Here is a 23,980-nt window from a genome sequence, read left to right as displayed (position 1 = left end):
TTTTTTTAAAGGGAGCAAATATCAGAAGAAACAGGGCATTTATTAGAAAAGAAAATGTGACACGTGTCAAAATAAAAAGAGCACTTATCAGAGGGGTTAGGGGCACTTGAAAGGAAAAGGGGCACTTGTCAAAGTAATACGGGCTTCTATCAGATCGGAATAGGAGAAATTATCAGAAGTGAAATGGGGCACTTGCCAGAGATGAAAAGGGGCACCTATCAGAATTCAATAGGAGCATTCATCAGAGGTGAACAGGGGCATTTAACACAAGGAAGAGGGACACTTACCATAGAATGAAATAGGGGCTATAGGCCTACGTGTCAAACATAAGCGGTGCACTTATTAGGATTAGGAGCGGAAGGGGCACCTTTTATATAAAATATACAATGCTTCAATACAGTTCCTTCATGCCCTCCTTTCTTTTTGTATACGTGGCATTTCCCCCTTTACAGCTTGGCAAAAAGGCATAATCCATGAATGAACCTGAACCATTAAGTTACAGAGTTATAACTATGATATCGGTGATAATGTACAGATCAATAAAGGCTCGAACTTCACGATTCCTTAATTCCTTTGTCCCGCTTTCCATTCGTAAATACAATGAACAACTCCAGTCAAATTGAATAAGCCTGTATCTTGCCACTTCGCTATTCATCAATTGGATTGTACCCTTTCCTTTTCAACTAAAATGTACCAGTATCACGAGCAAATAAATAAATAATACCTTTATGATATCATATGTTATTTCATGTTTTAGTTATATACCGTTTAATTAATATACCGTTTAATTTATGAAGAAAAATATAACCGTGACAAATAATGATACGTGTTATAAAGACTGTTGATAATGATGATAATAATAATAATAATAGTAACAATAATAATAACGAAAGATAATAACAATACTTTTTCCGAATTCTACGCAATCGTACATTTTCAATAGTATTGTGAGTCGATTTATTCATTTATCCTATTTTCTTATATTGTTCCACTATGTAAAAACGATTTATATCCGTGTCATTGTACATTTGTGACTGTGTATTACCTATTTGTGTATATTATTTTCTATTGGATATATTGTTCATGTGCTTTATGTAATGCCAACAACTGAATTTCCAAATGGACCAATAAATTTATCTGGATCTGAATCTGAATGTAAGATTTTTTGGTGATATCATAAGAGAAAACGAACTAATTTCCTTGAAAAAGAATGTATTATTAAGTAATAACAGAATGGATTCCGTAAGAAAATAGGTTGCCTCGACCATTTGTACAGTCTTATACATATTTTACCTTTAGCTAATCTTACAGATAATTTTTTTTAAAATATATCATCAGCATGTAAATTATGGAAAATTCAATCTTTGACGAAATAAACTTATAACCTATCATAATTTTAAACAATCTATGAGCACCTCAAAATAGACCAAACAGACGTGCTTTGGCTTTGTTTAGATGCGGTGGACTTCCCCTTTAATCACTTAGATTGCCTTAATGCTTGAACTCGTTTTTATAATAGTGGTTGATTTTATTTGCCATTTATATTTAGTTTTTGTTTAAATAATATTTTTGATCGGCCGGCCCTCAACGTCTGTTTTGTGTATTCGTTAAGCAATTAGGCGTTGCTATGAACGCTTCACGGCTAGGTTTACACTGAGTGAAAATATAACCGAAGTAAATTGCGAGTTGTTTTCGTTATTTAAACATTACAATTAGTGCAAAATACATGGCACTCGTACCAAAAGGGAAAGGTGATGCGGACTGGAGTAAGAGAGATAGACAGAAAACCCGTCATAATGGTACGTCTAATCTACGTTTCTTGTCTTTACATTATTGTTCAGTCCCATGTGCTTATTTACTTGTGTGCTGTGACGCGTATATATTTTGGGCGTTAATTCAGAATCATAGACTATGCTAGACAGCAATAACCATCTGATTTGGGTCATTTCTTTAATAAAACTGACATTTGTTGTCATTCCCCAATACAGATGGCAACCCAGAGATCTCGTACCGCGGGGGTAGCTATAGCCAACAATGGCAGCTTTTTGTGTCAAAAAATTTTCTCCCCGATTTTCTTTAGATCTATTTAGACTCTAGATCTAGATCTAATTTTCTGATTTCTAAATCAGATGTAAATTAGGTCGGTATGTCATTTGTCCTAATTACAGTTATCAAAATTTGATAACTGAATATTAAATGTATAATTTACGGACTGGTCTAGATCTATATGAATTATCCAATTTGTATTTCCGAACTGTGAAACGGTACGTTCATGCATTCGAAATATTACCCGGCGGCCGATATATTTCCGGGTCCACCTACCAAAACATAGCCAAATGGCCAATCAGAGCACTCGTTTCGTGGGAGTTCGTTGGTCAAGCTGGGCCGACTCGTACGTAGCTACGGTAGCTATTGGACGTTCGAAAAGAAAAAATGAATATTCATCAACTAAAACCAAGACGGATAATGTTGACGACGAGACTTTCTCGGATTAATCATTAATTTAGGATCTAAATGAGCAAGCTATCGTAAGTCAAATAAGCTATATAGGCCTATATGTTATTTTTAATTAGACTCTAAATTATTGTCATATTGCAGCATGTATGAGGATGTAAAGAGTGAAAATCTCGTTGCATATCTCATTCATCGCGGTCCGGTCGAACCGAACCATTTGTTCCGTACAGTGCCTCACAGAAAGAGGTCCCCAGACTTCAGTCTCTATAATCGGAGGTCTAGTGGAGCCAGACGTAGTCTCAGTGGAACAACCGACGATTAGAGAGACTGAAGCTTTCGGTCTAAGACTATGCATACTTTGACCCGTAACTCCGGCGTGGAGATATCCTTCTAAAACATACCCCAAATGAAGTAAATATCTCAAAAAAAGATAAGAAAATTGACACGAAACAGGTAAAAAAACATAGACTAGATCTAGATCTAACAACTTTTAAATCATGTCATGACCTAGGTCTAGACTTTTCTAGTCTAGATCTAGACCGAAAGCTTCAGTCTCTATACCTTCGGTTGTTCCACTGAGACTACGTCTGGCTCCACTAGACCTCCGGTTATAGAGACTGAACGATCGCCTATGCCAGCCTATGTTGAAGATATCACGGCTAGATTTTAGCCGTTAGGCCCCTCCCACAAACATGAACAAACTTGCCACGGCCGTATTGTTATGCCCCCAAAATCCCCCAAAATGTCATTTTACCTCGTGCATATCCAATTTTACATTAGGCCTAGGCTATAATACATCGGTTCCACTTACTAACTTGATTGAAATAATCCGTTTAATGGTCCCTTTTAAGGAAATTATGGGTCAAAATCGACATCCATGTTGAAAATCTTGCAAGCCGTGTTAAACTCTCGCTGCCGTCAATCTCATCCCTTCTAGTCTACGCCGAAGGCAAAAATGATTGTGATAACGCATTACGAACGTGTAGATGGCGCACAGTTTTTCCTTCATAATCATTTTGCCTTCGGCGTAGACTAGAAGGGATGAGATTGACGGCAGCGAGAGTTTAACACGGCTTGCAAGATTTTCAACATGGATGTCGATTTTGACCCATAATTTCCTTAAAAGGGACCATTAAACGGATTATTTCAATCAAGTTAGTAAGTGGAACCGATGTATTATAGCCTAGGCCTAATGTAAAATTGGATATGCACGAGGTAAAATGACATTTTGGGGGATTTGGGGGCATAACAATACGGCCGTGGCAAGTTTGTTCATGTTTGTGGGAGGGGCCTAACGGCTAAAATCTAGCCGTGATATCTTCAACATAGGCTGGCATAGGCGATCGTTCTGTCTCTATAACCGGAGGTCTAGTGGAGCCAGACGTAGTCTCAGTGGAACAACCGACGGTATAGAGACTGAAGCTTTCGGTCTAGTCATGACCATTCTTTCTAGGGTCTAGAGTAGTGGCTCCGGTCTGCGGCCGATCGGCGGGAACTGCCGATTCTATTTTTATTGGAATACTCACAGAATACTTCAATACCCTCAATAAAGAGTCCATATACTTACTTATTAAATAGAAGTCACAAATAACCTAACTGACCCACAGCGTGGTCAGCATTGACCACGTTTCGAAATGTTTCGAGTTCCCCGGTTTGCGGGCACGTATTACCGGTTTGCGGCACGCGTACGTCACAAAGATTTATGCGCTACGTCACGATGAAAGCATGTACCAAATTACTACGGGTAACCCAAATTTGCATGTTTATCTGTTGCTACGGTAAATTTGTCAAGTTTTAAACAATTTCACCTTTTCCTCGAATGAATCATCCCATACGGGGGTACGTACTACTAGAAACTATCGGGTCATAGCGGGTACACACATCAGCACACATACCATCATACACGATCCCGCATGTTATGTGTGTATTAACACCCCCCGCCGCAAACCAGAAAAACACGTAATTACGTGCCGGTTTGCGGCCACCCCATGCAACTGGCCATGCGGTGGCACAATCAAAATATCTGCGATAGGAGACAGACCACAGCCATCATACTTCCACAAAAACATCAAATTTCACCTCCAATCGGAAAAATAACGGACAAATAGAGCTACAATATTGATCTAGCCAAACTTTGATCTCTTAACTTAAAAGTTAGCACCTGCTGGAATTTTCATCGGCGACTGGTGCCGTAGATTTCCGACATCGCTGACGGATACTCCGTACCGACAGGAGCACCTGCAACGACGTTTTCGGCAAAGCAGAACTTACCGTGGAATCCACGGTAGGTTTCAATGATTATTATCGAGTCATATTCATTTTATTTTTAAAACAAATACCCCTGGCCGCAAACCGGGCGATGCCGCAAACCGGAGACTCTACTCTAGCTAATGCTGGCATTAGATTCTAGATCTAGATCTAGAATCTATATAGATCTAGGTCTAGACCACTCCAGCAAAGCATAGAGAGTCAATGCTAATGCGTATTGACCTCTAGCACTGCATACATGCTCTGAGGCAGGGACCTAGAAGTCTATACACAAATATACACACCACACAATATTGCATTGACTGTACACAATCATGTCGATGCAGCTGTAAGTGTAAGCAAAGTTTGACACTAGACTTACAATTTTAATTTTTAAATTATTTTTTTTAACATCAGTAGACCTAAGTTGAAAAAATGTATTTTACTGCTATTTAGGTGTCATCAATTGTCACTAAAGTACTGATTTTTAGTGAAATTGGTTGACATGGTTGAGTTTTGTACAGTGGTGTTTGAAATGTTGAGAATCAAAAGCACAGCCAGGATAGTGATGCTCCTATGTGTGGTCTAGACTAGGTCATTGAACAATTGCTGAAGATTTAGGCCTACCGCCTAGGCTAGGTCTAGATCTAGACTAGTTGATTTTTGATATGTTGTAGTATGGCCGGTATCTCTATGCCAGAGTTACGGGTCAAAGTATGGATATGATTCTGAATTAGCGCCATATTTTGCATTCTATCTGTCTACGTATCGTAAGGTCTCATCGTTTTATGACTTGTTTAGTTGCAGAGCACATGCCGAGAAGAAACCGCTTCACGGAAGTGGCCAATGTTCACTCAAAATCTGCATTTTCAAATACTGACACGTTTTTATTTCAATAAAATACAATAAAAATGTCAAACTTATCTTATCCTTGCCTTTTTTTCTTCTTCATTTTTTCTTTTTTAAATAGTTCCTGATGAGAAAGAACATTCTGCTATCAACTATGATAAACTCAAGTGGTTGTGTGAACTTGATGGCCTTCATTCAAGGTAAATAATTATTTTCTAGTCACTTTTGCTCAATGTATGGAGTATAGTTGTTCCTTGATTTTCTTTTCAGTACCTGAGGGCAGCTGGACCAAAGCCTTGGCTATACACTGTGTAGTTACCTTTTTGCATCCCCTGGGATAAGTGCAATATAATAGGTGGAACGTTATATGTTTTACAATCTACTCTTTTGTATTCTGTACGATATTCCATACAGCATTGAAGGGGAACCCAGCTCAGACGAAGCACACAAACTCTTTATGGAGAACTACAAAAGCATATTTGTGAATGGCAAGCCCCAACCTGGAATGCTACCGGTACTCGGGAAGGATATATCAGGGTCTAAAAGCCTTGGAGCGACAAACAATTCAACAGGTATGTTATACAAAAAAAAAAATTAAACAATTCAAAGGAGCAGTGACCAACTTAGTTCTAAGAAGCTTTAAGAGAGCTCTGATATAAAAATGATGACGAAAAATGGGAGATGTTAGGGTATGAGGATTTTGGCAGATGGCACTGTAATGCCATGATCTGGCAGTCCTTTCAGAACTTTGCACTTGCTAATTAAGTTCCTTGGAAATAAATGATGAAGCATCAAAATATCTGGCACATGTGTTTTGGTACAACAATCATACAAGTAAAATAATATGAGCCTAGATGATCAGATTTTCTTTTTGCAACCAAAACTATATATGAACCCTTTGCTTTTTACGTGTAAACCAATGGCAACTTTTGAAAAGAGTATTCAACCGTTCAAATTGTGTATTGAGTCGAACATGTAGCCGCATTTCATGTAACTATTGCTTGCATAAATTAGACAGTGTATATGTAAAGAAGTTGAAGGCTAATTACACAATCAAGATTTAGCATCAACAAAAGTATGTATGATATCAATTAAGATAATGATTTTGTTCATGTAGCTGTACCTTATTGATTGCTGATTTTGTGTCAAATAAATTGATTATAATAATAATCTGTATAGTGCCATAAGTGTTAGAACCTGGTAGATACCAGCTAGTGCTATTCAGAGGTGTCGTAGTTCAGTGGTTTAAACACTTGAATGGGTCTGGTAGGAAATAATTCTTGAAATGCTGTGAGCATCTTCCACTAACCTAGCTAGAGACGTGGTATATTGAGTTCCTTGAGCACCTTGTGTTGTGAAGATGAGCGCTAAAAAAAAGAAAGAAAAAAAAAAAAGGATATATTATTGTATTTTGTTACTGTCCTTGTTCCATAGAGAATCCAACAGTCACAAAGAGCAAGAAGAAGAATGCGAAGGAGGAGACGCAGGAGCTGCATGATGATCATATCAGCCATGACATCAAGGAGCACATGGCCAAGCTCCACAAGGAGCGCAAGATCCTCGATCCTGTTATCATCCAGAGAAACCGAATCAAGGATCTCAGAACTATTCTCAAGAAAATGTGAGTTTCTGGCAATGATTCTTGGGCCACTTTCTCAAATCAGTCACATCTCTCACTTTGTGGACATCTTATTGAAATGTGGGTTATAAGTTTTAAAACCTATCTGCACTAGTTTGGACAGGACGGATTAAATCCTGGCCCCCCCCCAATCCGGGGTCGGAATGACCGCATGCGTGTTAACAAAATGTCCGGTAAAGGGGTACTTTTCACGCACAAAAGTCCGGCTCGTAGTACACAAAATTGACTTTACACACCGAACTTAGGGAGTGTTTTCAAAAGGAAGAAACGCGCATATGCATACCCTAAATAACACTGAGTGGGGGGGGGGGGGGATTAGATCTCCCTGAGTGGTCACTGGCAGGGGATAGCTATCTCATCAAAATTGCTCTCAATTAACATAAGAAAAAGGGGACCATTGGGGATTGTTGGCTATATAGAGGGCGCAAGTATAGCTACAAGTAGTGCAGTCCCACTTTAAAGAGAACTTTAAGTTTTGGTAAAAGTGAAGACAAAAAATTGTATAAAAACTATGTCATCTGATTGATTACTATATGGGAAATATATCATAGTAGCAGCATCACATGAAAATGATTGCTCATAAAATGCCCTTACATAAACTAATTGACGAGAAATGGTTCATAGATAGTAACGTACGAGCCACATTTTGCCACATGTGTAAATATATCAACATTATGTGATTTTCTGCAAGATCGAGTCATTTGTGCAGATTCCAAACCTCACAATACACATTGTACTACTTTAAAATGATCTAAACTAAATGTACATATATACACCTTCAACAAGATTTAAATCTACTCATATCTCCTCATATATGAGTCAAAACAACAATGATAAGCACAAGTTTAAAGATAAAAAACATGAAAAAAAAATAACACAAAAAATTACATACTTCATCACGCCAGAATGTGGGATTAACAGGAGAGTGCTTTAGATTATTACTTTTTCATTGTTTTTGTTTTTTAATCTATACTTGTGATGTTGATCAATCATGATAATAGGCCCTACGAACGCAAGGCAGATGAAAACGACCTGGTCTACTCACACCTGAAAGCCTTCACTGACCTGTCCAAGCAACTGACCAACAAGGAGCTGAAAGAGCTTAGTACTCTGGTGACATTGGACGTCTGGAGGGACGAAGGATATACAGGTCAGACATTCATTCTTATAGTGTTTTATCTCTCATTCCCATAAACTTAACACAGAGACCATCTACAATGTAGATCCCATATATATATTTTTTTTTTTAGATTATTGACCCTGTCCCTGTGCAATGGGCGGCAAGTTCTGCTCGAGAGGTTTATCACTGAACAATGTAGTAAGACTAAAAAGGTTGTGACTTTCTTCCAGAAACAGAGTCATGCAGTAACCTTGTTGTAAAGTTAAATCCTGTGAAATATATCTCATACCCAATTTCACTATGGAAAAAGCATTAGAAGTCAAAATTGAAAGCTTAAAAGTTAATTTATGACAATTTTTTAATGATATCCTTAGAATTGTTAGAACATGCATATAACAGTCAGTAATTGTAAATAGGAAGTATATTTGTTTCTTGTATCAGAAGGTCTGGTTCTGGAAGAGATCCTTTTTGTGCGATATATTTCTTTTTTTTTTTTCCTTACAGTCTCCCGACTCCTAACAATAAAACGATGCAATAATGCCAATCCCTTGTTGTATCGTTTGTATAGGCCTATGTGCTAGGAAAAAGGAAAAAGATTATTCATGTAGTTAAAAAATGCAAGCAGTCATATCATCAATATCACTTTGTTTATTTATTATTGTTTTACAGTATTTGCGAACAGTGGATTCTTTACTGTATTGAAGGGGAGTGTTATACCTCAGAGTAGACCCTGGATTCAATACAGAGGTGCAGCTGGGAAAGTACCTTTGCTTGTAACAGAGTCATCACATAGTGAGGACAGGTTCCCTGAGGTAAGTATTATAGTATACCCACCCCCCCCCCCTTCTCTCTCTCTCTCACTCACTATTACCCTTTTCTAACTGCACTGATTTTCATCGGATGCATCCGGACCAACCGATGAAACGGCCAGTTAGAAAGCAACAGAGGAGAAAAAGGCGATTAAATAGCCGATGAAAAGAAGAGAAATAGGCGATTAAATTCTCCTGCTCAAGAGCAGGAGAAATTCTCATTCTATCGGTGTGACATCGATGAAACGGCCAGTTGAAAGCGTTTGGGAGAAAAAGGTGATTAAAACAGCGATTAAAATGGTCAAAGGTCGCAGTATACGCGTGCTTTATCATAACCAGCTGTGTTTGTTGACTTATGGTTGAACATGCTGCATGCTAGCTAGACGGAGCGCGGGCTTAATAATTACGCAATAATTCTTCACTTCCGGCAAGGGCTCGCCACAGCGAGTGAATTTCACTGGCAGTTAAAAAGCGACAGGGGGAAAACTGCGGTTTTACCTTTGTTTACATAAGGAAAATTCAATCGGTATTTTCATCGGTGTGACTCCGATAGAAGCCAGTTAGAAAGCAGTATATGTCTCTCTGTTTCCCTCCCCCTACTCTCTTGTCCATCATGCTCCCAATCCCTCTTTCTTTTTTCATTTCATGAATATATTTTTTATGTTTTTGGGGGGTAGTTTCTTAAATGTATGGAAATAGAGAAGAAACCTGCTCAAAATCAAATAAAAAGCATCTTCCTTTAACACAGTTTGTGTTATAATATATGTATTTCCTTTTCATTCATTTTATTCTTCTGCTCTATATTTTCAAATTTTCTAATATTCTCATTATTCTAATGTCATTATTTGTATCATTCCAAATTAGCTTAAGGTGGGTGATTGCTTTGGAACATTAGAAAAGGTGGAAGGCCCAGAAGCAAATAGCAAGTAAGTACCCAGCAGAATATCCATTATAGCTCTTTGATTTTGAACTTGATTTATTTGAAGTCTATTAAGAAAAAAAAGGTTAAAACTAAAACACATTTCTTTCTTAAAACGTTTTTAAACTAAAGTGAGAGATTAAAGGTTGTTAGCCGACACAAGACAGAGTTAATTGATCCTGGGAAAATTGTTATCAAAACCAATGATCAGGAGAAGAAAAAAATCTGAATTCATTTAGAATAAGCAATATCATTTTTGAGAAAGAGCAATAGAGATGGCCATGCTAATGCTTACAAATAGTATTGTGAATTTGTTTAGTAAATATCACACGATATATCATCTTTTTGTGCTTCAAAAGTGTCTAGAAAATAATTACCACAGGTTTAGCCCTGGTATTTTTTTTTATCAGGACACGGTGCATTGGGAAGGAACAATTCCTACCAGGTGTACACTGTACACCCACATATATCTGTACTTGCGTCAAAAGTGGCAAATATGAAATGAAAGCAGTGACCTATGCATCCCATTGAGTGTTTTAACTACTCAACTATGACGTGCCTACAGTATGAATCCTATTTGCTATTTATATTTATAGAAAATGTACTAAAAGTTTGCTATATATTGTGTTTTAAACAGGCTGCTGACTGTTTCAATCAACTCTGTACCGACAGAGTTCCTGAAGATATCTAGCAATGACTTCAAACGCATCACTGAGGTATGCAAAAAATGACATTGATATTCCATCATATGCCTGATAATTCATATTTCTCTATGTACTTATGTAATGCATTAATGTGTGTCAATCACATAAATTAAGTCATTCTCTGGGAATCAGGTTAAATCCTTTCATGCCATATCAAAGCATTTAATTCTGCCAAAGATTGTAACTGTTGTAGATGATGAACAAAGAAACCCTAGTTGCATTTTATTCTGATTTATGAAGGAGACAAGTGTGTAAAGGTACATGTAGGTGGATGCCATGGGTTTTTGCCCTCATGTTTAAAAACAAGTCCAATTACCATATTGTTCCTTGATAAATATCTTGATGTCCGTACAACTACTTGTCAAACCAGGGACTTTCATGTCCATGAAATGTTCATGTATTTCACAAGTTTTTCACAAGGCTCAGTTTTGCAAGTTTCATATGCCACAAAATTACCGAGTCACAGCTGACACGACACAAAATGTTTGTAATTTGTGAAGATTCTTACAGTGAAAATAGTTTTCCTTTACAGTTTTTGAAAGTTTATGTTCTTAGAGTATGTCTGATGTTAGACCCTCACTCTGCGTAAGATAGAGCAAGGGTCATGTACCTCCATTGTACGTCTCAAACATATTACAGTCAAAGCTGTCTGTTAAGCCACCTTTCTAAACAGGTTCTAAAACACACATTTCTTTCTCAAGGTAGACAAAGTACATGGCCATTATAGACTTGTGGCCTTTGGAGAGAGGTGGCCACAAAGACAATTTCAACTGTACACACCAAAATTGGTTTTTCTTACATTGAAATACTTTTTATCATAGGATTGTTCAAGTTTTTATGATGGTGTGTTTTAAATATGGTCTTAAAATTAAGAATTAAGAATTAAGAATTAAAAAATTTAATCCACCATGCAAAGACACCAACACAATAAACATGATTCATTATTTTGTATTACATCCATGTTATGTCTATTAAAATAATGTGGTACAATGTAGAATATGTATGGGAGCCTAGCAGAATATTTTACTTGCTCTATTATGATGTTTTCATATTTTCTTTCTTAGCAAATACAATCACAAGAAAACACAGAGAAGATAAATCTGATCAATTCCTGCAAGGCATATCTGATGTGGCCAAGACAGTCATTACTCAAGCTAGCTGAACTCTTGGAATGGACAACCTTTCAAGAAAATACTGGTAAGTATCATTGTTCATATGTTGCCGTTATCATCCTTGTTCACATGTATCGGTAAACTGATGGGGCAATAAGCGCAGTGTGCTTGCCATATCTCTAATACACAGATAAGTGAATTTTGTTGCTCTTGTCTATTTATTAAAAAATAATGAGACTATTTTTAAACATAATCTTTGTTACCTTTCATTTGGTTTGTAGTTCTGGTGAGTGAAGGTTTCTTGTGTCCTTTCATCGGCTTTGTCAAGTCTGGGGAATGCCATGTCCTGAGGCAAGTGGAGGTCAAGGAAGTTCTACCAAATGGGAAAGAGGTATTAAATCAATCTTTTTTTTCTTCATTCCTCCTTTTTTTTCTTTTGATGCTTTAAAACCTGAATAATACTAAAGATAGGGGGAAAAAATATAAGTGTTGGGGTTACTATGGCAAAAGAGTTTGTTAGGTTAGGTGTAATGTTTAGCCCAAAATTGAAATTTAGAATTCAGTTAGATTAGGATATCTATTCATTGCAGACAAGTTGTTGCTAGATGATGATTTTAGTTAAATGAGCTTCATTATTTACACATCTTATGATTTTTTTCTTCTTCAAGTTTTGCATGCATTGGCAACCCTATTTTGATTCCCCCAGTAAGATTATATGCTCTAGCTCTTCGTGTGAATGGATCTGTTTTCTTTCTTTCTTTATCTAATGTGGGGATGCAGGAGAGACGACACAAGCAGGTTGTGATGGGTCAGCTGTTACATTCAGAGTCCTTTGGTGAGATTAGTGTTCTGAGAGAAGAACTAAGCAATTCCTCCATTGTAACATCCACCAGCGTGGAGTTAGGTGTCATCTCGGTGGAGAGGATAAACGGTAAGAAGAACAAATGTATATCAGGATCATTTGAAGTCTATGCATGCACAGCTCAGTCAAAAAGCAAAGTAAAGTTACAGCCAAATTCACAATGATATTGTACATCTTACTGTTCATCTTGTGGATTATATTCAATTTCTGACAAATCCACTGTCCTGTAAAGGGCATGACAAGACTTACAAAAATATCAAGTAAAAGGTAACTTTAAGTCATGATCAGGTAACTTTAAGTCATGATCAGGTATCTAAATTAATTTTCCTACATTTTGCCAGTAACTTCAAATATCAAAGAGCATGAAATGCTGAAGATTGTATCACAGAAATCTGTTAAAAGTTTGTTCAAGCTGACTAATACTGGACATGAGCTTTACGCTTTCTAGAAGCTTGGTCGATTAAAACAAATTTTCATAAAAATGCTTTTTGTAAATATTAAAAAAAACATCTATTAATTATTTCAAATCTCTTTATAATACAGCCATGGTAATATTATATCAAAAAATAAGAAACATGAAAGTTAATTCAGTTTTAAAAAATTTGGTAGTCATTTCATATGGGTGAATATAACTTTGCTATATTTATATCATGTTAACATTCTAATCAGGGATGCCAGTTTTCAGGCCCTGGAGTGTTATTTTCAGACCATAGTTTAGGCTTTTTTGTGTACAAAATAGCTCTTCTAGGTGATTTTCAGGCCCTCTGATCAATTCTAACTGGCATCCCTGTCTAATGCATACATGTTTTTTGTTTTATAGAAATTTAAAGAAATCATGCATTTCAATATTACTATAACACATTCTCAATAATGATAAACTCCTGTATTTTTTTTTTCTTTGGCAGAATTGGACGAGACCACTAGATCACTTCTTCTTCAGTCTAATGAGACACTCTATGAATCCCTATCAGAGGTAAATATAATATTGTTGTCAATTCATGCAAAACAATTTGATCAATTTCAAGGTCTGATTAATTGTATGAGACAAAGTTTTAGAGTGAATTGTGCCGATGTGTTGTCCTGTGCAGTGCCACCCATTTTGATGTATATGTATATCGTCTTCTAGACCTATGAATATATCTTAACATTCAATATTTCTGAGGCAGAAAGTATCTAAATATAATTTAGATAAATTGTCATCATTATGGAATGCTGGAAAAAAGAGGAAATTTGTTATTGAAAATAAGTTTATGAAACAGGGCCCTGATTGTCTCGTTTCTTGGTATGACAAGTCATTAAAGATAAACTCCAGTTCTGGTAATGCGATTGCATTGTGAAAGAAAAGGTGTGGAATGGATCAGAAACAGTTGATCATGTAGCATGTAAGTATGGTGTGTACTGCAAGGTTCTGGAGTCGTCAAAATCATAATAAATTTGGCCGAGTCTTGGTAAAGTAACAAGCACTGTACGCAGAAAGCTATATATGGGACAACACACATGGTGTCGGGGCTAGTACTACCTCGGTGTCCTTGTCTTTCTTTGCTCATTACTCAGCCAGTATACATTTTCTTCCAAAATTGTTTGGCACATGTCATTTATTTGTAACCTTGAACATTCAGTGTAAGTTTCGTTTGATTCTGTGAGAATTAATTTTCTTTTTTTACCAGAACTGGAGTTTATCTTTAATGTTAAATACCAACATCTATATGAAAATAAAGACCAGAATTGGATCAAGAAGACACAGTAGTCAAAATGCGGAAGGATAACTCTTTTGACCCAGCACAAGTTCTACCATTTCACTACATTTAGGTAATCAAACCCTTTTGCAAGCACCCTTTAAATTTTTATTTCTCATTCTTTTTTTAAAGACTGAAATCCACAGCGAATACATAGACCAGGAACAGAAGCGAGAATGGAACCAGTTCAAACACAATGTCCTTGTGGATGTCATCAATGCCAGGGGTATTAGACCAGGCTATGGAAAGTGGGCTAAATGAGGACCAGACTATCTCTTGCTGGTAACAACTCGAGGACTAGTTAGTCCATGCTATAAGAAGAACAGAGAAAAGAACTTAACTTTCTCAAGGACTGTGGAACAAATCTTTTATCTGCAATTCTGGAACTTTGTGACCATTTCTTTTGATATGGAAAAGAATTTGTGACTATCAAGATGAGATGACATGAGATGATATTTGAGCAGTTCCACTTCCGGTTGTGGAATGGGATATTGTGTTAATATCTCTAATATCGCTAATATTTCTCTTGCAATATCTAATATCCATTCATACATATGTGTTGATGAACATAACAAACAGCGCACATTTTCAACGGAACACAGCTTGAGATATCTGGGCACTGTAACAAAGAGCATATTTTCAACTTTTTCAAAGTCAATTTATTTCACACTAAATACAGTTTCTTCCAGTGAGTATGTACACCTACATTATTTTATGTATTTCAATTGAACATATTTCATTGTTAGTGAATATAGTCATCAACAGATTATAAGGAAACATAGGAACAAAATAAATGTCAGCAGAATATAAAAGTGAAGAGTGCAACAATTATTTTGTTACGATCGCCTGTCTGATTATCAAGATATTTATGATTAGAAATCAAAATTTCATTTTTCGTTTTCCTATTGGGGAAAATGAGTATGGTAAAACTGGGCACTCAAAGATTTTGTTTACTTTTTTGAGGCACTTCATGATCAATATTATACCACATCACATTGTACTTCGAAGTTCGAACAAATTCTGCTGAGCTCAAATTGTACATTTCTGATCATTCGCAATAAGATTTTGTATATACATGTATATACAGTGTACATTTAAATTATGAATCTTTGTATGTAACAAAATATATTATGTAATTATGTACATTTTATTTACTATGTGAATAATGGTAAAATATGAAAAAATATATTGCCCGAAGGCTGGATAAACAAAATTCATGAGTCATTCTTTTTTTTAATGAAAATCTTTGTCAGAATACTTTGTCTTAGTCTTTTGAAGTCATTAATATAATCGCTTATACTGCAGTCATAAATTAATGGAGACCCAGATGACTATTCTGAAGACCTAAATGAAGACTACCTATGAAGTTAGGTTTAACTGAAGTTCTGTTCTGAAAGGCTGATATAAGTTGCACCTATTAAAGTTTATACTACAGCAAAGTTGGTATTATCTGTGTCCTAGCTCCTCCTCTGGTAAAGCCTGCTTTAGCTCTCGAAGAGCCCATTTCTTATTATCAATGGCAGCCGTTAACTCCTGGTACTCCCTCACTATCTCCTCAAAGTCTGAACCGATGGCTTTGTAGTTCTTCAGAGCTTGGTCGTGCCGCATCAGGTCTTTCTCACGCTCCTGTACAGCGCCCTCTAGCTGTTGCCTATACAATAGAACCAGATGGGTGTTTGTGTTAATGTACCACGGCAAATCTAAGCTATCTTGTCCCAAATGTTGCCACCCACATGTAAGGTTTATTTCTGGTTACTGTATCAAACTGATAGCCCTGGGCTAACAGAGCTTGGGTAAGACAAAATATCAAGTCAAATCATATTTTTATGTCATTTCATGTTCACAATTCATTACTATTCCATAATACTTTCTCACACACATGTACTTGCCCTCTTGATACTCTAGCAGTACTTGCACTCTTAAGAACCTCTTAAGTTTGTTATACCAACATACATGATACACCTCCCTAAAGGCACTATGAACATCGTAATCCAGTGAAACCCATACATAGAGACCCATCCAAGGAGAGAAAATAATTAGACAGACTGCTCAAGCCAAACATTATAGGAACAAAAATGTTGTCTTGACAGGGAGGTGGCCTTCATGTACAGGTTTCAATGAGACAGACTGCTCTAGCACAACATAACAGGAACAAACAAAAATGTGGTCTTTATAGACAGGTGGTAGTTGAGACAGATTTCACTGTAAACAATATATAACAGGAGATAAACCAATTGTGTTACCTAGCTGTTTTCATTGCTTGAAGAACTTCAGGTGTGTACGTGCTGCAAAGAAGCTTGGCTTCAAAGACTCTGAAAAGGAAAACAAATAAGGAAGAAAAAGAATTTTCAAATATTATCCTCGTCTTAAAATTTTTTTTACAAAAGGATTACTGTTATAATCTGATTTTTGGACATGAATAAATGTTGATACAATGGACAACACAAATTGTCATGTACACTGCAATTCATTTTGACCCTTTGAGCAACAAAAGGAAGAGAATTCTCCATATATAACAGGTACACATTAAAATTGCACTGCCAGTGGGAGATTCTCCATATCATTAATGATCTTAACTTTTCAAAATCTGTAAATTACATAATTTCTTCATCAAATTTTATTTCAAAATTTGAACTACCGGTATAATAAGTGCTTTGAGCATGTTTATGTAAAGGCACTATATAAATATCAATATGTATGTATGTATGTATGTATGTATGTATGTACGTTCCTCTGATTTTTTTCTTCTGCTTTTTACCAAAGTTAGCTTTATAAAGGCTTGTTCACACATACGCATGAAACCAGTTTTAGTGAATGTCAAATGGGGATGAAAACCAAGCAGCTATGGCACCAAAGGATCAACGCAAACTCATGTATATGTGTGTTACATAAGTTGAGTTCATTAGGCTTTACATCACCGTGGTAAAAAGGTCATGTGAACAAGCCTTCAAGAGGGTCAATGCTCCTTTTTGTAATCCCTTTTCTATCCTGACCTGATCTTGAGGCTCATGGCATGACAACGTGCATCGAGCCAATCTGTGGTGATGCTGTCGCTATCAGCTTGCAGACGTAGCCTATGATTGGTGATCAGTTTCTCTAAGGTATGTAGGGCTTCTCTCAAGATCTGCAAAGATATAATCATATTCCAGTCTCCTTTAATAATGAAAATTACAATAAGCTTTTGTAAAGCACATATCATATATGTAGCAAAGTCTCTTTGACCTTCCAAAGAGCTGAATTATTATCCTGGCTTTGGCCTAGCTGCCCTAATTAAGAAATGTAGACTAAGATCTGGCCAATGAATGAATTTCCATGTTATTATTGGAAAAAATAAAATTGAATTGAATTGAATGACTATACTGTGGTTAGATTCCCTTTACATTGTGACCAACGGTAGGGAGACTTCCTGACTAGACCACAATACCTTTATTTATCTGGGTACAACTGTTTCTATGAGCTTTTAAAAGTGTACTGGAAGTTAATATTATGGCTATTAGAACCAACTGCCATTATCTATGCTGTTGCAATTCAAGGAATTATTTCTATGACTGGTGATAAGTTCCTCCAAGCTGTGCAGTCATGTATGGTCATATCACATAGTCTTTTTAAGCTCCTAAAGAGCACTTGAAGTTGTTACAATTGCTACACTATCTCCCTAAGGCAGCCATTATCAGTGAACAGTACAGAATCAGGAGTGAGAGTTAAAGTAAAACACATTTTTAAGTGAGAATTAAAAAAATAAAATAATAATAATCATGTTTTAGAAATTATTCAAGACATCATTTCTATTTTTGTCTGAGAGGTATAGGACAATTAGTTGGCTTCCCCAAGAAGGCTGTTGGTGCCATTGTAAATACATAGTTCTTACTACCATCTTGTGGGCAGCCAAGAAATTTAAGAAAAATGCCTTACCTGATTGTACTGCCAGAACTGTTTGTTCCTCAGGAGTTTGGCCAATTTGAGCTGTTTCTTCTCTTCCTCCAGCTTCATCTTCTCACTGCGCAAGACGTCAGGGAGCTGGGTCGCTTTAGCAAAGGTCAACTCATCACCTGGATGAAACATGGTGAAGAGAAAGAGGGAGTAAGACAACTTAGGATGAATTGAGAGAGAAGGAGAGGAGTATGACTTTAAAAAAAGAAGAAGAGAGAATTACAAAAGACAAATAACTTAGGATGAAAGGAGTCGGAGAAGGCTGCATTGTGTTTCGCCCACCAGTGACCATTGTGTTTGGAAAGAAGTCTTTAGTGGTTGCAAACTTAATTGGTCAAAATGGGATTAACAGTTGAAAAATTATTTATGACAAGAAAGTCTCACATGTAAACGTTTACATATAGCCTAAAATGACATCTGATCTTGGCAGGTGACCCCTGACAGCATCATAGAGTGGAGGCCCCCAAATGAATCTGTTAGGCCTAATTGGTGGAGAAAATAATGTACCCAATACACAGTCTCTTGCAGACACTCTTGGTCTAAGAGGAAAACATGATTGACATTCAAATCACACTATTCATTCATTATAAATGTCCCCTGAAAAGGATTACTTTTCATATGCCCTTATTTGAAATATGACCAAAACTAGCTGTAAAGTTTGGACCAAACAAACATGCCTGTAGTCCCATATACATATATCTGTGTGCAGTGCACGTGACTTACAGCAAGGCCGAGTCAATAAGCCAGTTCGTAAATAGCTTTGGAATGCATGACCCCAAAATATCCACAGATCTTTTACACGATGGATACGCAGAGCTGCCAACCTTGTGCGACCAAAAAAAGGAGTCATGATGGCAAAAAAAAAGGAGGAATTTCAAGCAAAAAAAAGGAATTCATAAAAAACGAAACTTACAACCACATGCGACACACTTCCAATGCAGAAATGTTCATTCATCATGCTATTTTTTCCATACAAGCAGGTTATTTTTTTGGTGGTTATTTTGGTATTATCAGCATTTCATTTTTTTTGAGAATATTTTTCTCTTCAAGTATGTTTTAAAATTAGTTTTCTATTGAATTTGTGATCAAATCACCATTTGAGGGCAGTTGTTTGACGTGCGGTATGTAAAAAAAATAATTAAAAAAAAAAATTATTAAAAAAAATATTTTATGAAGAAAAAACGTAATGCCGTAATTTGGAGGAAAAAACGGAGTAATTCCGGCAAAAACGGAAGGGTTGGCAGCTCTGGATACGCCGTACTTGTGCATTTTAGAATAATCACTGCCGAAGTAATGGAGGTGCTTCATGGATACCTTTCGATTGCCTCTTGAGAAGAACACTTCCACCTGTGTATCAGATAAATGTACCATTGGTGCATAAATGAATACTAATTACATAACTTTCATGAGCACCATACCAGTACTCATCTCGATGGGTTTTACAATTTGGGAACAAATTACCTCTATCTGCATATGCGCAGATAGTATCTATGAATTTGATGATTCAACAATGCAACCTCATAATATTACGAAACAATTCTTATATACAGTGCGTCCCAGAAAAACGAAACCGAGAATTATTGATGTTTTATCATAACTTAATCACAATTATAATTAACAAATGACACATATTTGGAAAGCTTAGATCCTCCTCTTTCATTTGATGCAACTCGTATGATTCATATCTTACGCATGAGTGATTAAAAGCAATTTGAAGAGAGAAAACCAAAAAGTCATTTGGTGGGCGGTATCTGAATTTCAAGGAGAAAACAAACTCGTTTGATCAAATTATGGAAATGCAAGCCTTACTTTAAACAAACAGAACTTTGCTATTCCTGGCTCATTTTTCCTGATTGAGGTGTCATTTGAAAGGGCAGAAATTTAACTTTTTAGAAATGTGATTTTCTTTTTAAAATCCAGATACCGCCCACCAAATGACTTTTTGTTTTCCTCTCTTCAAATTGCTTTTAATCACTCATGCGTAAGATATGAATCATATGAGTTGCATCAAATGAAAGAGGAGGATCTAAGCTTTCCAAATATGTGTCATTTGTTAACTATAATTGTGATAAAGTTATGATAAAACATCAATAATGCTCGGTTTCGTTTTTTCTGGGACGCACTGTATAACATAATCAACCTTTCCCAATCGCAAGCAGAACTGATAAAGCTTTACCTGTAGTTGAACTGGAGTCTGTTTCATGGAATGATTGAAGCTCTTCACACTGCTTTCTGAGTCTCTCTTCTATGAGGGGAATTAACTGGGGCTGTATCATAGACACCATCTTCAATCAATGAAAAAAAAAAAAAATTATATCAATCCATAAATAATACACAATTATATGAGAAATGAAATGTTTTCCTTTGTAGCCTGACATTACCTATGAAGAAATGGATCAATTATATTCATTACATATGACATAGAACAGCCCCCCCCCCCCCAAAAAAAAAGAAAAGAAGAAAAATAGAAAAAAGTATTGCTGATATGAAATATTTTGACTTTAATTCATACTGCTTATCTCTATTGCTGAATAAAATAACATTTCTTTAAAGATTAAAATGCAAGATCGACCCTTAAAATGTAAAGCCCACACTGGGTTTATTGCTCAGTCTTAATATGTTATCCATATATATTTTTAGGAGGGCCCTATTAAGGGAATAGTCACTTTGGAAAAAACAGAAATTAATGATATTTTTGTACAAAACAAAAGGGAGAGTTATCTGTGACTATGGTACAATCCACTGACCAAATTTCTAGTTTGAGAATTGCATAAACTGAGTAATCTCACTTATTAAAAAGTTTCATGAATTTCTTATTATCGGTCCAATTTATTCCAAACTTATGCCATTCTGTTTCTTATTTTTGTTAACTTTCATACAAATAAACTTATCACAAGGGTTTGATATCTCAGGATAGGATATTTTACATGACAACGTGAAGAGTGCTCTGATTGGTGAATATTTTTCTGCGAACTTTGAGGTCAACAGTCATTCTAGTTTGCTTGTAAACAGGGCAAACCACACAATGTGGACAATTGTCGTGAATGGGTTGAGTGCATTTCTGTAGAAACAGACTGGTATCATTCTGATAGGGGTCACTATCTGGGTCTATTCAGGATATACAATACAGTTAGCACTGAGATGTACCTTTTTCTGGTGATTTCCTGCGAGTAGTTTGTCTTTCTCTAAGCCTAGCAGGGTAGCTTTGTCACCATGCTCCTCGCTATCATTCCTCTCTGATAGATAGTCACATGCTTCAGCTGTAGCCACACACTGCTGCAGGGCTTCATAGAACTGTCCAGTAACAACAAAGATATAATTAATCAACATGACAATACTTTGTTCTTGTGTTGCGCATATCTCCCTTTCTGGCCAAAAAGTCTCTTGGGGTTCAGAACTGAAAATGCTGCATACATACCTGGTTGAAATTTGGAAAAATGGGGGGGGGGGGGGGGGGGGGGGGGGCCAGACTGATACTGCAAATACACCGTAATAATCATTCAAAATGTTGGCACATTTAAAACATTGCGTTTTTAATGCATTTACAAACACGGTTTTAAATCGCTCGTTTGTTTTTTCACACACTAAACATGATTTAAAGATACTATGTCCCTTTTGCACCGAATATATCAAATTCTGTAGAACTTTGCAGGAATTTTATGTCATGTATGTCTTATCTGTGAAATTTAAACATTAGCAGTGTCCCAGTATTCAAATTATGCAAGGAAACCGTTTACCTTCTAGACTTCACTGTCAGACTTTTCTTCTTTGGTAATAACATACGGTACATAAAATGAGCTGTCACAAGTACATGAGCATTTGTCTACATGAATTACCCACTACTTTAATGGTCAAAATAAAACTGATTGAATCTTTGTGCAGCGCAAAACGTACGACCATTCAGTAAAAGGGTTTGCAAATCAGACTATTGCGATCACTCAAGTTGATTTGACAACTAATGGTCATTATTTTCCCATTAAAAGCTATTTCAAGCCCTTTGGCGGTGAGGGAAGTTCTAAATTAGTATTGTCTTTCAAATGTACTGGGTAGTTGAAATTTAACCTTTCATTTTTTTGGCCTGCAAATTGGACATCATAGTACCTTTAATACACCCCACAGACATGTGCGTTGAATATAAGTTTTACATCTTTTTTGTGATAAGTTTTCAACAATAATAACATGAATTTACCAATCAATTCACACATGTACCGGTACTTGGTTATCTTGGATAATTAGCTGCTACCTTTATACACAGATAGACTGGGTGAATTCTTATAATAGGTGGACCAGCAAAGATTGGTCTAGGGTGAATACTCCATTTTCATCTAATTGGATGAAGCCCAAAGACCAAACAATTAAGTCATTTGACAATGTAAGTAACAAAATATAAATCAACTAAATTTGTCACAGGTGCAGCAGTGACTACTCACCATAAGCATAGCTCAACACTTAGCTGTCTAGAAAGGGGTCCACACTTTTTACAGTTTGCATAAGTTTGTAAGTCAGTTTTTTTTTTTTTTTTTTTTTTGGGGGGGGGGGGAGGGGGGGTGGTCCAAATGTTGATTTTGGGCCCCCATGTGCCCCTGGCACTTTTTAGTGTTGAGCCCAGCCATAGGCGTACATTATGGCCCTATGAGTGGGAATTGATCTTATTAATTGATTCCTACCTGTGCAGTCTTGGAGTCTGGAGCCACTTCATGAGAAGCTATGTTGTGTTCCGTGAGAAGCTGATGCACCTCATGATGCAAGATGTGTTTCTCTAGGTAACCCATCCTTGCTCCTTCCATCTTCTCCTTGGCCTTTACAAGGAAAGAAAACTCAATTAATAACTCTGCCTTTGTCCTTTGTATGTAAGATATCAATACCCTCTCCGGCCAAACAAATGATAACAAACTGAATTGTGACTTATGGATGATTAAGGACTATAGCAGGGCTCTGGGCAACTGTTTTAAAAGGGGTCGGGGCTGAACTGCATGCATGAGCCCTATGTAAAAAGTTCAGAATTTGTTTAGGGTCAAGATCTAGGTGTCCTGGGCACCTGTTAGTGTCAAGCCCCAAGATAGGGCACATCTTTCCAGAATCTGCTGGAGCACACTCCTGGGTCTTCAGGGCTAAATTGCTCAATGCATTCTTTCTGCTGAGAAGAAAACAAATCTCTGTAAAGTTTGTTCACCGATATAACAATTTCAGTATCGAAGACCACTTGAGTCAACCAAAGGCTGACGATGCATCCAACAGTTTTGGATAGACATAGTCATGTGCGTCTTACTGCAATTTGAAAACAGGTTCTGTATTCAATGTTAAAGCTAAAGACCAGTTATGGTCATGCAATTGCATAGTAAAAGAAATGTTGTGAAATCGATCAGAAAAGGTTGATCATCTAGCATAGATGTACTGCAAGGTTCTGGAATCATCAAAATTATAAGAAATTTTGCCAAGTCTTCATAAAGTTAGAAACACTGTACACAGAAAGATGTATATGGGACTACACACACGTGCGCGACACGTGCATTTGAATCTCTCAACAGTATATAGATATACTAATTTACCAAATATATCAATTAGTAGGCGGTTTCCCGTCAAAATTTTTATCGTCATG

At 36.5% G+C, this 23,980-nt stretch overlaps 2 protein-coding genes across 6 annotated transcripts in view; one reads left to right on the top strand and one right to left on the bottom strand.

Moving 5' to 3' along the window:
• The first annotated feature begins 1,620 nt into the window (after window positions 1-1,620).
• Window positions 1,621-14,869, top strand: LOC575845 (cyclic nucleotide-binding domain-containing protein 1). Its single transcript, XM_030977722.1, has 13 exons — window positions 1,621-1,799; window positions 5,672-5,750; window positions 5,965-6,122; window positions 6,985-7,171; window positions 8,191-8,339; window positions 8,979-9,121; window positions 9,983-10,044; window positions 10,675-10,753; window positions 11,806-11,938; window positions 12,135-12,244; window positions 12,634-12,784; window positions 13,621-13,688; window positions 14,584-14,869. Exons 1-13 carry the CDS (start codon window positions 1,727-1,729, stop codon window positions 14,710-14,712), a joined length of 1,521 nt encoding a protein of 506 aa, XP_030833582.1. The 5' UTR covers window positions 1,621-1,726; the 3' UTR covers window positions 14,713-14,869.
• A 216-nt stretch (window positions 14,870-15,085) lies between these two features.
• Window positions 15,086-23,980, bottom strand: part of LOC575780 (HAUS augmin-like complex subunit 4) — a 17,447-nt gene continuing 8,552 nt past the window's right edge. For all 5 annotated transcript variants that reach the window (XM_030977747.1, XM_030977754.1, XM_030977759.1 and 2 more), the window contains exons 3-9: window positions 23,049-23,180; window positions 21,529-21,675; window positions 20,558-20,666; window positions 18,364-18,500; window positions 17,445-17,575; window positions 16,695-16,763; window positions 15,086-16,102 (exon numbers count right to left, since the gene is read on the bottom strand). In XM_030977747.1, coding sequence (XP_030833607.1) covers window positions 15,898-16,102; window positions 16,695-16,763; window positions 17,445-17,575; window positions 18,364-18,500; window positions 20,558-20,666; window positions 21,529-21,675; window positions 23,049-23,180 — 930 coding nt within the window. In that variant the 3' untranslated portion in view covers window positions 15,086-15,897. The remainder of the gene's footprint in view (window positions 16,103-16,694; window positions 16,764-17,444; window positions 17,576-18,363; window positions 18,501-20,557; window positions 20,667-21,528; window positions 21,676-23,048; window positions 23,181-23,980) is intronic.

This window comes from Strongylocentrotus purpuratus, unplaced genomic scaffold, assembly GCF_000002235.5.
Source record: "Strongylocentrotus purpuratus isolate Spur 01 unplaced genomic scaffold, Spur_5.0 spur5_contig_810, whole genome shotgun sequence".
NCBI lineage: Eukaryota > Metazoa > Echinodermata > Echinoidea > Camarodonta > Strongylocentrotidae > Strongylocentrotus > Strongylocentrotus purpuratus.
This window is presented reverse-complemented; position numbering and strand designations above follow the sequence as displayed.

Bases quoted from the DNA above. Each gene is read 5' to 3' on its own strand.
- LOC575845 (XM_030977722.1), top strand. From the start codon at position 1,727: ATGGCACTCGTACCAAAAGGGAAAGGTGATGCGGACTGGAGTAAGAGA. The intron at 6,123-6,984 runs GTATGTTATACA...CTTGTTCCATAG, and splicing joins AGCGACAAACAATTCAACAG to AGAATCCAACAGTCACAAAG. The intron at 8,340-8,978 runs GTCAGACATTCA...ATTGTTTTACAG, and splicing joins GAGGGACGAAGGATATACAG to TATTTGCGAACAGTGGATTC.